Raw genomic sequence first — 13,602 nt, forward strand, 5'->3', positions numbered from 1 at the left:
ATATATATATTTTTTTTTTTCTTTTTAAATACTGATTTAGCAGAGTTTCCTCTAAAATAAACCACACATGTATCGTATTGCATTTAAAAGATGATGATTGTGTGTGTGGTTGTTTAACACATGCGCATTATCGTTTGCAAATGTATATTGCTGACAGCATCAAGAGAGTGAAAATGTCCTTTTTGAGAACATAATTGAAACTCTTTTTATTTTTCTTCCACATTAGGATAGATTATTATTAAAGCAAAGATAATGACGTATTAGGAAAGATAGTGTCAAGACAGATTTACAGTAAAAAATGTCTTTTGTATCTAGAGTTTTAAAAAGTTGAACTTGTTGCTTCTGATGTGATTTTCTTGTTTGTTCACTGAATTCTCTGAAAGAAATTACGTCAGTCTTGAAACTTTCCTCTGATCATAAAATAGCACTAATCTTTAAGTACATCCTGCTCATTCTTGTTTTGTGTTGTATAGCTGGAGTTTGGTAACGTTGATAAAGTGTTTTGAAAATAAAACCTGCTCTATATTGCTGCTTTGTAATATAATTACTATGCAGTTGTATCAGAAATAGACTAGTAATCTTTATTTACAGCTATTTTGCTACTAAAAAGCTGTTTCATAATGGAATAAAAGTGAAAGCTACAGTATTTTCCTTTTCTTACTGAAGAGGATTATTAGTGAATGCAATAACATAACACTGAAATGAAAACCATACACTTTACTTTTATGAGGAGGGAAGGGCAGTTTGAGTCAACCTCTTTTTGGTAATTCTACAGAAATTTTAAGGCCATGGTTGTCTTAGTTTCCTGCTGTTCTGGGCTGTAAAGCCCTCACAGGCTCCCTGTTGTTCAAAAACAGCTTGTCACTGCAAATCAGCTTAGCCGACCAATTAATAAATCCTTTCAAACATATTGCATTCACACTAATTAAGGGGTTGTTTTTTTTTTTCCCCTTCACTATTCAGATTCCTCAGGTTTCAAGTTTAAGCTGGAAGTGCAAACAGCAGTCCAACATTCAGTGCATATCACTCACTGCAGGAAGAGGAGATGCATTCTCTGACCAAGCATCCAGCTCTTGGGGTGGTATGTTCTGCTTTCATATTCAGCGTGCTCATTGCTGAAGGACAGCTTGGGAAAGAGCATGGGCAGGATGGCAGCTATGCTCCCAGCCGAGGCTATCTGATGGAAGTTTTACGCGTTCTTTCAGCTGACAACACTGAGCTCCACATGAACCACTCACAACAACTGATCAAAATGTTACTGGAGAGAGCTGAGTGCCCACAGCGGATTTATGGCATGCAAGAGGATTGTAATCTGGTTAGTGCTTCAATTAATGAGGGATATCTTTACAGGATTGTCAGTGAGTTCTAAAATTGTTTATTAGAGTGAAACTCTCCTAAATACAAAACCTAAAGATATAAAAGACTTGTTGTTGCAGCCAAAAATTGATAGTCCCCATTTTAATTGTTTCATTGTATATTATTAATGTTAATTGTTTGATCTTGTAAAGAGGAGATATTCCAGACACAACAAGTATGCCTTAAAAAGCCCATGGTTCAGTCACATAACAGTAATAATTTTCCTTTAAAGTTTTCAACTCTTTATTTTCCAGCAACGTTTTTCTATTTTTAACTCTTATCTAACTATTAAGTCATGAGCTTGAATTTGGGGTACAGATTTCCACTGGGGAAAGACAGGTAAAAACTGGGCTCCAGTCCTGTCACTTTTTGTTGTTGTTGTAGTAGATTTAGTTTATAAAAATAAAACCCAGACAGGATTCTCACAGATTCATCTGCCAATTCACTGAAATGTTGAAAATTCAGGGGAAGTTTTGGTAAGCAGTTCAGGTCAAGGAAAATCAGAGATAGAACAATGAATCTGCAAATCCAAACTGGAAATAGTCCAAGGTACAGTTTCACAGAACGTTTGACTGTCTAGTTGAATTGAGACTATTTTCAGAACTGATTCCTGATTTGACAAGAAAAGGAACAAAAGTAATAAGATCATAGGTTCTGGTAGGAGGGAGACAGTGACAAGTGAGCGACTTAGCTGAAAGTAAGTACAAAGGGCTTGGTCAGTCTTGGCTTTGATTAATGATATTCTAGCTCTGGCTTGGTTCAGTGACCTACATGCAGCTGACTGTCTCTTTACATCAGAATTACAAGGATGCTCATAAAGGTGATTGCTTTGAGAATATACTATTCTTGTCAATCAGACTAGCCAATGAAATTGAGATATTTTTCTCCCGTGCAGAAGAAAACTACTCACTTCATTGTCTCTTCCTTCAAATGTTCTCCTTTTTTATATGATACCCAATGTGAAATTTCATACATAAATAATGTAGGTGTCAGTTATTCCCTGTGGGTATTTGTTATAAAAGAAATGAATTTACATATAGTACTCAGTTACAATAGTCCTCAGTTTACATATAGTACTCAGTTACAATATGGACCCAGATCAAAATCTGAGAAAGTATTAACTGGTAATGGATATAGATGTCTCCTAAACTTCACAAAACAGGGGTCTAGGCTTTCTTGTTCTCCCTCTTTGTCTTGCTTCTTTGGGTTGCCATAGTTTTTCTTCTATTGGTGATCTTTTTTTGTGGAGAGCATAACCACTGTGTCCCTGAATGGAAGAAATTGAAGTGAAACTTTTCTGGGGCTTACTTTAGTTAGGACTTCCATGCTCTTTAGGCTTCTTCTTGAAACATTTGTGTGGGAAAAACATGAAGAATTTCACCATTTCCAGTACTTCTCAGTGTTGGATATACCAGTAATACTGCACACATCCTTCAGTGACACATGAACACAGTTCACAATAGAAAAACCATGAGAGAGACAGACGGAATCTTCAGTCACATGCAACCCACACGGAGCTGTGTTGAAGTCTTCTAATATGTTTTAACAACATTGGGTAAGCTGAGATAGCAAAAGCTGTGTGAGAAGTCCTGTCTTTCAAGATCTCTAAAATTTGAAACAGAATGCCCCACCTTATGTTGGTATTTTCTTTCTCATGCTCATTGGGAATAACTAATTGATTTCACACTATACTTTCCTTTCTAAATCCAGGATCCTTGTCATACCAGATGACTTTGGGTTTAGATTTCTTTCCTTTTTAAGGATGTCTCCAATAGATATTTAAAATGAATGAAGTTTAACACTTTTTAGATCCTCTTCTGGTTTGTCATTACATATTGGCTCCCAAGACTCTTTAGATAGGGGCTGACAGCTCTTGATTGAACATGTGACAGTCCTTTATCTCCTAAGCACACAAAGGGCATATATTTCCTGCAATTGTATGGGTGGTGTTTTTTTTGTTGTTGTTTGTTTTGCTTTGCTTTGTTTTGTTTTTAATAAATTCTGGTCTCAAACAAAGAAAGTCAGCTTGTGGTTCCCAGTTTCAAAGATGGGCTTTTTTTTTTTGTTTTGTTTTTGTTTTTTTTGTTTTTGTTTTTTTTTGTGGCAAATAAGTTTTTCTAAACCAAGACAATGCAGGAGGAGGTTATACCTATAACATATTTCTGACAGTCTGACAGCAAAATTAGAAATGATGAACCAATTTATTTTCTCCCGATATCTCCTTAATAATTACCTTTTATAGGCTGACCATATACTATGGAATAACAGCATCTTTAACAACGCACCTGATTCCTTCTAATAAGCAATTTCCTTTTCAGTTATCTTCCTTGCAAGGGCAAACAAAAACTTCACTTGATTAAAATTTATCCCTACTGGGTTTTGAAATGTTATAGAAACGTTTGAAAATCTTTCCACTACATTCAGGATATTTACTCTACTACTGTTGGGTATTTGAAAAGGTTAGTTAACTAACTTAAGGTCTTTACAGACAGAAAACAGAATAGCTACGTTCTCCTAGCCGAAATACTAATGTTTAGTGATGTACACTAGAAAAAGTTCAGCTTCTAGATCTTGATAAACAATTTAGGCAGGGCACAGTCGATCATATTTTAATCTAGTTTACGTATGAGTATAAATATCTAATTTGGAGATTACAGACACAGTTGTCTTTTTTTAGATTATTTGTGACAATTTTTGCTGGAATTATTTCTATTAAAATGTGGCAGCTCTCTTGATTCCTCCAGGGAACATTGGCTTCTGAATACGACAATGTGTGTTTGATTCTGCTCTGCTTCTGTGTAGGAAAATGAACTAATATACAAGGTGAGCCACACTGCTGAACACATCATGCTTGTAGACATAAGCAATTTAGTCTGACAAAATAGGTTCTTTCTAGGACTCATGAATTTATTTGAGTGTAATTATGGTCCTTCTGTGGTACCTTCACATGTTGTAGTGTCTTCTCACAAACGTACAGTCTGTCTGCTCTGCCACAGTGGTTGAGATTAGTTGGCATGGCTATAAAATGGTTGGAAAGAGACAGTTGGGAAAAATAAATAAGTTAGCTACAGAATGAATGACAATAGTTACAGGATCTCTTCAAGACAGACTCTTTATTCTGGAATTCACTATCTTATTTCCTGTAGCCTGACTTAGAGCATTATTGGTCTTCTGGCCTAGTTTTAAAGGCTAACTTTAGTTTGAGCTAGCAAAAATTTCTGGAAAAATGTTTGTTGCATCAAAACAATGGAGTTTTACATACATATAGTTATATTTTAAATCTATGACTACTCAGATAGAAAGCCTACACACAGTGAGCGTATCAGTTCAGTCCTTCTTGAAATCCATTTAAAGGACTAAATGATGCTGAGATGACTTTCTGCACTGGACTGAATTGTTCCAGTTATCAGGATTCACTGAGAAAAAATAAAGATATACATATGATCGTAGGGTCAGTTAAGTCTCTTAACAGTGCACTGAATATGATATAACTTCTGTTCACATACCTTGAATTAACGACAGTGCAGATATGGTCTTTTTCTCATAACAGAAACACATACAGCATGCAGAGGTGAAAATATGATTAAACTGTAGACCTTATCTAATATATTTATAACCAGGAGTAAAATCTGTTGAAGACAGTAGAAGACTTTCAGTTCTCCACGGTGAAATTCTGATCAGAATTCTTTCTGTTTTGTAGTAAATCTTAAATCCCTTGGATGCTTAATGTTGCTTAAAAATAGAAGAGGCTCTGGAAAAAGACACAAGGCATGATCTTGCAGCAACAGAACTGCAATGACTTACACATGCCCTCCTACTGTATATCCATCAGCCTGCATCCACATAGTCTTAGGTTTGATCCCTTATATTTAAGAGATGAATTCTCCTATTACCCTCACTAATCAAATTTGCAGATGACTGGCAATGTGTTACTTGAACTGAATTTCCATTTATTTTAATTTTTTTTTTGCAGTGCCTTGAACCAGATGCTGTGTTACTAATAGCTGGTGGAGGTTTAGAAGACCATCTCAGTGAAGAAGTATTTGAGAGAATTTCTCTTATTCTCCTCTACTACATTCTTCATCATAAAGATGGGTGTTCTTCAGAAGTCAGCTTGAGTAATAAGGATTATAAATTTTACCTACAGAGTATGCTCAGTTTAAGGCATGATGAAGACTGCTATTATTTTTCACGGAATGAAACAGAAGATACGTTAGCTGCAGTAAAGCTACATTTTAAAACTCCTGAAACCCAGGTAAAGAAATTTAAAATGACTTCATATTTGCTACTGATAAGCCTGTAAGCTAGTTCAGATATCACGTCTATATGATGGCTCTCCAGACTACTGGTAAATAGCAGCATGAAATCACAGGCTGAATGTTGGTCTTTTGTTGTACATGTTGCTCAATGCTAGCCTTCTTGACTTGCTTTTGTCATGTGCTACCTAACACTTCCACAGACTTTGCTGAGAAGTGGTTGGGGAAGTAGCATGTTAGGGACTATTTCCAGTAGATAATTTAGAAACAATTGCTTTGCTTAAGGCAGCTATAAAGAGTGTAGGTATGTTACCAATGATTGTACCTAAATGGCATAAACCAGAGCAGTTCTAAAACTGGCCTTGCTGTATAACAAAAATGATAAATCAGTCTGCTGTAATGAGATCCTTGCCAGAACCTTTACTTCCATATCCATCCAAAGTAGGGTGGAATGAGGAATCTGTCCAAAGATCTTATGGCCTCCTTTAGTTGGGACACATATCTAATTATCTGTGAGAATGAGTATGCCTTGCAGAGACTGATACAGATAAACTTAAATGTTAATTTTTATTATTAGTATTTTAAGTAGTCTATTGAGTATATTAAAATGAAAACATCCTTTTAAAGTCAGGAAACAGGCACCAAGTTTTCTCAACACTATTTATTATTCCTTATCTCAAGTAGGACCTATAAAATAATAAGATATTATTCATGATTTTACAATCTAAAAAAAAATAATAAAATGTTTTCTTTGTAAAGGGCAATAAAATAAGGTTTTGCCTGATTAGATAACTCTTAAAGTACAAGTTGACCTGCTGTGAGAAGCCCGTTAGATCTGCTCATGATATATAGTTAAATTTGGAAATTAAAATTGCAAACTTTGAATTTACCCTCTTTTTTTTTTCATTCAATTGTAATATATATCATACTGTAGTACGAGTTTCTTATGCGAGCGGAAGATGGCGAGGAGTCCTAGCTGTGCAGCAGGATGCTGAGAGCCTCCGGTCCCTTTTTCTGTGTTCTTTGTGTAATTGTTTCCCATCATAAATTATTCATTGACCCGTACTTTTGGTTCTAAGTCTTGGTGAACGTGCTGATTTCCCCCAAAAAATCCAATGGTATCTGGGCAACTGTAAAGAGACATTGGTGGGTATTTGGCATGTCAAGATAGAACAACAATCCATAAAGTGCTTTACTGTGTAGTCTGTTTGTTTGTGCTGGCAGTATATTCAATTATTAAAGTCTCTTCACTATGTGAGACTTATCCACTCACTGGCATGGGAGGGGGAGGGGGAGGGAGGGACAGGAGAAGAGCTTGTTTGTTTGTTTTTATGTTTTAATGAAAGGTACTCAAAACATTATAGGCTATCTAATGCTTAGAATCACAACACTTGTGTAATGGGAAAGGGCCAATGATGTAAGACAGTGATAGAAGAAAGGCATTTTTAATGCCTCTTTATATGTTTTTGTCTTCACAGAAAATATCTTCAGTCATAACAGCTAATATGTTATTTATCATAGAGTCATGGAATGGTTTGGGTTGGAAGGAGAGATAAACCCTTAAAGATAACCCAGTTCCAACCCCTGCCATGGGCAGGGACACCTCCCACCAGACCAGGCTGCTCAAAGCCACATCTCACCTGGCCTTGAACACCTCCAGGGATGGGGCATCCACAGCTTCTCTGGGCAGCCTGTGCCAGTGCCTCACCACCCCCTGAGTGAAGATTTTCTTCTTTATATCTAATCTAAATCTCCCCTCTTTTAGTTTAAAACTACTACTCCTTGTCCTATCCCTACACTCCCTGACAAAGAGTCCCTCCCAAGCTTATAAGGTTTATAATCATATAAGTTATAGGGCCGCTATAAGTTATTAGGGCCGCTATAAGTTATAAGGCCGCTATAAGGTTTCCCCGGAGCCTTTTCTTCTCCAGGCTGAAAAAAACCCCGCTCCCTCATCCTCTGTTCATAGGAGCTTGAGCTCCTTGATCATCCTCATTGCTCTCCTACGGACTCACTCTAATAGCTCCATGTCCTTATGCTGGGGACCCCAGGGCTGAATGCAGCACTCCAGGTGGGGTCTCACAAGAGCAGAGCAGAGGGGCAAAATCTCCTCCCTCGCCCAAAAGTGGCCATGCTGCTTTTGATGCAGCCCAGGATACGGTTGGCTTTCTGGGCTGTAAGCGCATGTTGCCAGCTCATGTTGAGACTCTCATCAACCAACACCCCCACGTCCTTCTCCTCAGGCCTGCTCTCAATCCATTCTCTATCCAGCCTGTGTTTTTGATTGGGATTGCCCTGGCCCAGGTGCAGGACCTTGCACTTGGCCTTGTTGAACCTCATGAGGTTTGCACAGGCCCACCTCTCAAGCTTGCCAAGGTGAAAATTTCAAATGAGAGATGAAATTTCAGGTTCTGGAAATTAAAATGCACCAGATGGAAGGACAGGAAAAAATGCCAGCCTCCTCCCCACAGTGTTTAAAGCATATATATAGACAGATGTAAAATATATGTAAAATAAATGAACACTGTATTGGCTCATCTAGCTGACTTTTCAAATTAATTTATATGGAAAAAGATAAATCAACTTTTATAATTTTCACTCAATTTTTGTTGTTGTTTCTCTCAAACCCAAAGCATTTGCAGTGAAAATAAACAAGAAAGGCAGAAATAGAGGAAAACAGGGATACATTTCCAGGTAAATAAGAGAGCTGTAGCCTGCTCCCTCACTTCAGACCTGCACACATCCATATACGTAGGTGTTGTATATGACTGTCTATTGCATCTCTTTGATCACACAGGAGGGAAATCACCTTTTATCTGTAGAATAATGGCTTTCCGTATTGTCCTAGATAAGTGCCCTATAACAAATTATTGATTTCATTTAATAAATAGGGAATGAAAATCACTAAGAAAATTCTTTCTGAAGTCTGAAATAGACTTGGAAATTACATTTTTTGAGTAGATGCCTTGTACCTCAACAAAAAATTCACCCTTTCCTGCCAATTTCTGGAGTTAGTTGTGGAAGCAATTGATGATGACATAGGAATAGCGAAAACAACATGAAAATACTGCTAAAGGAAAACATTTTTCAAGCCTTTTTTATTTTATCCCCATTCTCCTGAAACTGTTCTCTGTTCCTTATTTGCTGTCCTGCTGTCAACGGCAGCTTTAATCCTAGTATTTTATTATTTTTTTTTTTACCCTGGTTGCTTGTGAAAATGTTCTCTCCAGTTTCTTCTCCTGTCACTCATTATTTAAATGGAGGTGACCAGGGTTGTCTTTATGCTGTTTTGTCCTGATTTCAGTGTGTTGATGTGAGTACTCTGGAGAAAAATGCTGATATAATGGACAGAGATGGCGCTGATGAAAACACTCTTCCACGCCTGGCTGCTTTAATCATTACTCTGGCTCTCCAAGGAGTCTGTATGGGGAAAGCAAGTTTGCCCTCTCCAGAATTCTTTATGAAATACATTTTCAATTCTTTAAACAGTACCACTGAGCTTCAAGTGACAGGTAAGCTATTTATTCATCTTTAGGTGCCTTTCACAACACACATTTTATGTAAACTATGTTTAAATGCCTAAAGGACTTTCTGCACTTCATTTTAGCCTTTTCATCAAATGCCATTTCATTTTATAGCTGTTAAGTAGACCCTTCTAAATTTAGAAAATAAACTCTTTGATAATTCTCAGGGAGATATAAAATATTGTTACTGTGGTTATTAAGTAAGTACTGTCATCAGAATTTATGAGTTAGTTTCTCAGTGTAGTCTGAGCTCCAAGGGTGGCAGTCTAGCTGTGAGGGCAGAGTTTGCTGAGGCTTCATTTACATTGCTTCTTTATGCAGTTCATTATGCTACTGTAACTATATCACAAGATTAATCTTGGGGTAGAGGGGATAATTCATGTATGGTAGCCAGGTTAGGCACTTTAGTCCCTCACACTTCACTGCAGACATACCCCCAGAAGAGAAGTAGATGCAGTCCACTCTTATTTGAGCAAATATATATCTGCCTGATATATATATATCTCTGATATCCACCCACTGTAACTTAAAACGTTTTTATGGTTTGTGTTTCCCTACCTGGAAACACAAGGACCCATTTTCTTCAGGAGTTCTATTGCTAGACATATTAGAAATGCTACTTGACCATAAATAAATAGATGCATTTGAGATTTCTAAGTGGTCCAATAAAATAAAATAAAATAAAATAAAATAAAATAAAATAAAATAAAATAATGGAAGCATCAAGCTCTCAGTAGCGGCTACGAAGTCCTGTAAAAGATTCTGGATGCTTAGCAGTTTAAGAAGCTAAACCATCAACTTGGGCCTACTATGGGTTTAGAAGGCTATTATAAGATACCTACTTTGTGGTAATTACTAAAAGCAACACTTACAAGATATTCAAAGCACTTTTTAAAAGTTACATTAAATAAGTGTTAAAACAGCTTAAAAAGTTTAATTAAGCATAGGTAAACATGTTTTACCACTCTTAGAGTGCAAAGAACTTTATTGAATCACATAAGTAAATCATAAAGCAAAGAACAGTCCTAAACCTAGATTGCATTTGCATAAACTAGTTTTGCAGCAAAACCATTCCTTTAAAATTGCCAGTGTAGATCTTATAAAATAGTTGACTCACAAGAATGGATGGAGCCAGCTGGGTAGAGTGCTTCTAAATAGCTATATATGGTAAAATCCAGTCCCCAGTGAAGACAATAGAAAGACTTCCCTTATGGTTAGTAGAGTTAGAATGCCATTCAGAGAAACTGAAAAATACTCTTAACTGGTTTGTTACAGTGTAAGTATATTTTAAGCTTAAGCTAATTAAATTGTTCCTTTAAATTTATTTAAATTCATAATGGAAACTGGAGGAAAAAGCAAGAAATGGGCAGTGTGGGAAAAAAAAAATTAGAGTTGACTACATTTAGAAAACAAATGCAGCTTGAGCTGTGTTCAGATCTGTTTGTTTTAGACAAAGAAAGTAGACAGATAACTGAGCACAAGCCTTTTTATAAGATTTACTATTAAGATTATATCATTTGCTCTTTCTGAATAATAACATTAAAAATAGAGGATTATCACATGGAAACATTTTTAATCTGATTGATCTAAATTCCTTTGAAATTTTGTGGACTGCTTATGTTCTTAATGAACAAACTTGGATTTACAGAAAAAATCATAATGACTTCATACTGAAAATGAAGGGGGGAAGGAAAGTAACCAGACTGAAAATAATGGAAGGGAAAAATAAGTAATGATGGACCATGCTCCTCATAAAACTAAGCATTTAATTAGCAGACACATCCATTGCACTCAGTTATGTCTTTGGTAGAGGAATATGAACTGCTTTTCAGTCACATCTCTTTTCCTCTGAGATAGCCATAGGCAAAATATTATCAGTGTGGTACTGTAAAGGTGGAAATGCTGAATATGTAGTGGCTTGAACATCTAGAGGTGTTAAACTGAAATTATATGCAGTACCAAACTGAGGAGAGAAAAATATTAGAATGAGGAATCAAATTAATATTAAGGTTTATATAATTATATAATTAAGGTTTATAACCTTAATATATAAAGTTTTGTCTGTTTAAATGTGTATTTTCCCATAATAACATTTCTTTTTATTTATTTATTTATTTTATAAATAACCAGATCTAGAACAACTCCTGAATGTGCTTACAGCCAGAAAGACCTGCACTGTAAATGGACAATTCCACAGTCACAAAAGACGACGTTATAGTATGACAGGTAGAGATATTGGAACAAGAAATATTTCAGTCAAAGCAAATTATACAAAAGAAGACTACCTGAAAGGTTATTTTGAAGATCACGAAAGTAACACAGATTGGGATCAGGTTATTTTATTTTTATGTTTTTATAATGTTAGTGACATAATGTCAGTGATAAAAATTCAAGTTTTTTTTTTTTTTTAGTTATGAATTTCAGAAAGTCACATAGATACCAAATTATATTTTTAATTATTTATATATTTTTTAAATATTAGTAGGCAGAAGAACTTTATGACTGCTGAGTATATGATGAACATATGTTGTAAACTGTTGGGAAGGGCTAAGAGAATGATCAGTATTAGATAGAATCAACTGCTCCTTCAAGACAGAGGACTTCAATATTTTCACATATTTTTTTCAGTCTTATGTCTCAGAGTTTATAGGGCCCCTTTGTAGAAAGAAAACTGGTTATGTACAAAGTAAAATATATCACAGAATCACAGAATCATCTAGGTTAGAAGAGACCTCCAAGATCACCGAGTCCAACCTCTGACCTAACACTAACAAGTCCTCCACTAAACCATATCACTAAGCTCTACATCTAAACGTCTTTTAAAGACTTCCAGGGATGGTGACTCCACCACTTCCCTGGGCAACCTGTTCCAATGTCTAATAACCCTTTCGGTAAAGAAGTTCTTCCTAAACTTCCCCTGGTTCTATATGACTTCTTTTTTTAAAAAAGGTCTTTGTAAACTGAAGTATATTTCCAAACACTTTTGTTATCCACCTATGGTGTCCAGAAGCTCCCTTTAGAAAATGTGTAAAGTCTGTAAGACAGAACTTTAGCTGCCAGCCAGTACCCTATTTGAGGAGGTTGAAGGACAGTGGTTCATCAGATGACATCATCCTTATCCTAAAAATTAAATAATAAATGATTTTTGTTTATAACAGTGATTCAGATAGTAATTTACTTCCATCCTTTAAACTGAAAGACTTTCCTTGGACAGAAACAGGAGACTTCAAAGTATATATACTCTGTATATATTTTGAAGTATACATTTGAAATATATGTTTCAAATAATATGCTTCCATTGTTTTTCACTCTTTATACTTTAGCTTAACTCAAAGGCAATTTTTCTTCTCCCTGGAGATGTGCAGTTGTCTTTTGCTGAACGGTCATTTTGTGATGTGGAACTGAGACAAATGGCATCTGGTTAAATACCACTCTGATAGATGTTTATCTGCATAATTTTATTGTATTTGGGAGTAAATATCCTTTCAAGCATTTAACGGGGTCTCAAAATAACTTTAAATGAAGGCCACTTTAAATCTATTCCCTATTAATTTTAAATTATAAAGCTCAGATATCAATAATAATATTTGTACAAGAAGCAAAGTCATTCCCTAGTAATAGAAGAATTTATAAAACACAAGTTTTGATTTCTTGAACTTCTGAGAAAATACGACTATAGAAAGATAGTTGTGCAAGGAAGTTATCTGAGGCTTCGGAGTCAAATTCGAGAGCCAAATACTCTGTACAGATGCTGAGAAATCACAAAGGAACATCTGGACAGAAAATACTTTTTTCTTTATTGATTCCTAGCTTTTATTTTTTATTCCATTCCTCTTCCTTTTAGATATATCTATTTTCTTTGACATATCATTCTATCAGGGAGCTTTTTGTCTCAGTGTTGTTGCTAATTTTGTCTCTTGTTTTCTGCACATATCTGTGATAGTCATTGTGCTCCATGATTAACAGATGCTGCTACATATGAGGCATTGACTGGTTTACAGCTTCTGTTTGCTAACTAGATTAAGATCTGTAATTTGATTTTTAGATAGGAATTATATTTTGAAACATCATTCCAAAAATATAAAGGTCACTGCTTTCTTTTTTAAACCATCATTGTCTCTACAGATTTTAAAAATACATTTAAAACAAATAAGTAGTAGAAGATCAAATAACAGCAATAATATTAAGTTCCGTTAAACTATATCACAATAGCTGTGGATTCATTTATGATTCCTCATTAAAGAAACATTTTGGGGTGGAAACAAATCCATCCATCCATGTAGCCAGCCAGCTTTTCATATGACTGCAAATTCTGTTTTCATGTTTATTCACTATCACTCTCCTTATGCTTTGCTCCCTATGTTATAAAATTTAAAAAGCTGGCAACTGGAAAAGCTGCAGGTCCTTATGCCCTAAGACTCACAAGAACACTTTACTAAATGAGTATTAAGGATTATTTATGTGTG

At 35.5% G+C, this 13,602-nt stretch overlaps 1 protein-coding gene across 8 annotated transcripts in view; it reads left to right on the forward strand.

The window, feature by feature from the left end:
- SLC39A12 (solute carrier family 39 member 12) overlaps window positions 1-13,602 on the forward strand; it is a 35,321-nt gene that overhangs the window by 1,170 nt on the left and 20,549 nt on the right. For 4 of the 8 annotated variants that reach the window (XM_021267906.4, XM_021267907.4, XM_021267908.4 and 1 more), the window contains exons 3-6: window positions 964-1,315; window positions 5,330-5,611; window positions 8,917-9,124; window positions 11,267-11,469. In XM_021267906.4, the coding sequence (XP_021123581.1) occupies window positions 1,046-1,315; window positions 5,330-5,611; window positions 8,917-9,124; window positions 11,267-11,469 (963 nt within the window). In that variant the 5' untranslated portion in view covers window positions 964-1,045. Of the gene's footprint in view, window positions 1-963; window positions 1,316-4,100; window positions 4,180-5,329; window positions 5,612-8,916; window positions 9,125-10,272; window positions 10,413-11,266; window positions 11,470-13,602 lie in introns of those variants that run through there. The other 4 variants (XM_038174256.2, XM_038174255.2, XM_072033679.1 and 1 more) reach the window with 4 other exon arrangements.

The sequence above is a fragment of the Anas platyrhynchos genome, chromosome 2, assembly GCF_047663525.1.
Source record: "Anas platyrhynchos isolate ZD024472 breed Pekin duck chromosome 2, IASCAAS_PekinDuck_T2T, whole genome shotgun sequence".
In the NCBI taxonomy this organism is placed as follows: domain Eukaryota; kingdom Metazoa; phylum Chordata; class Aves; order Anseriformes; family Anatidae; genus Anas; species Anas platyrhynchos.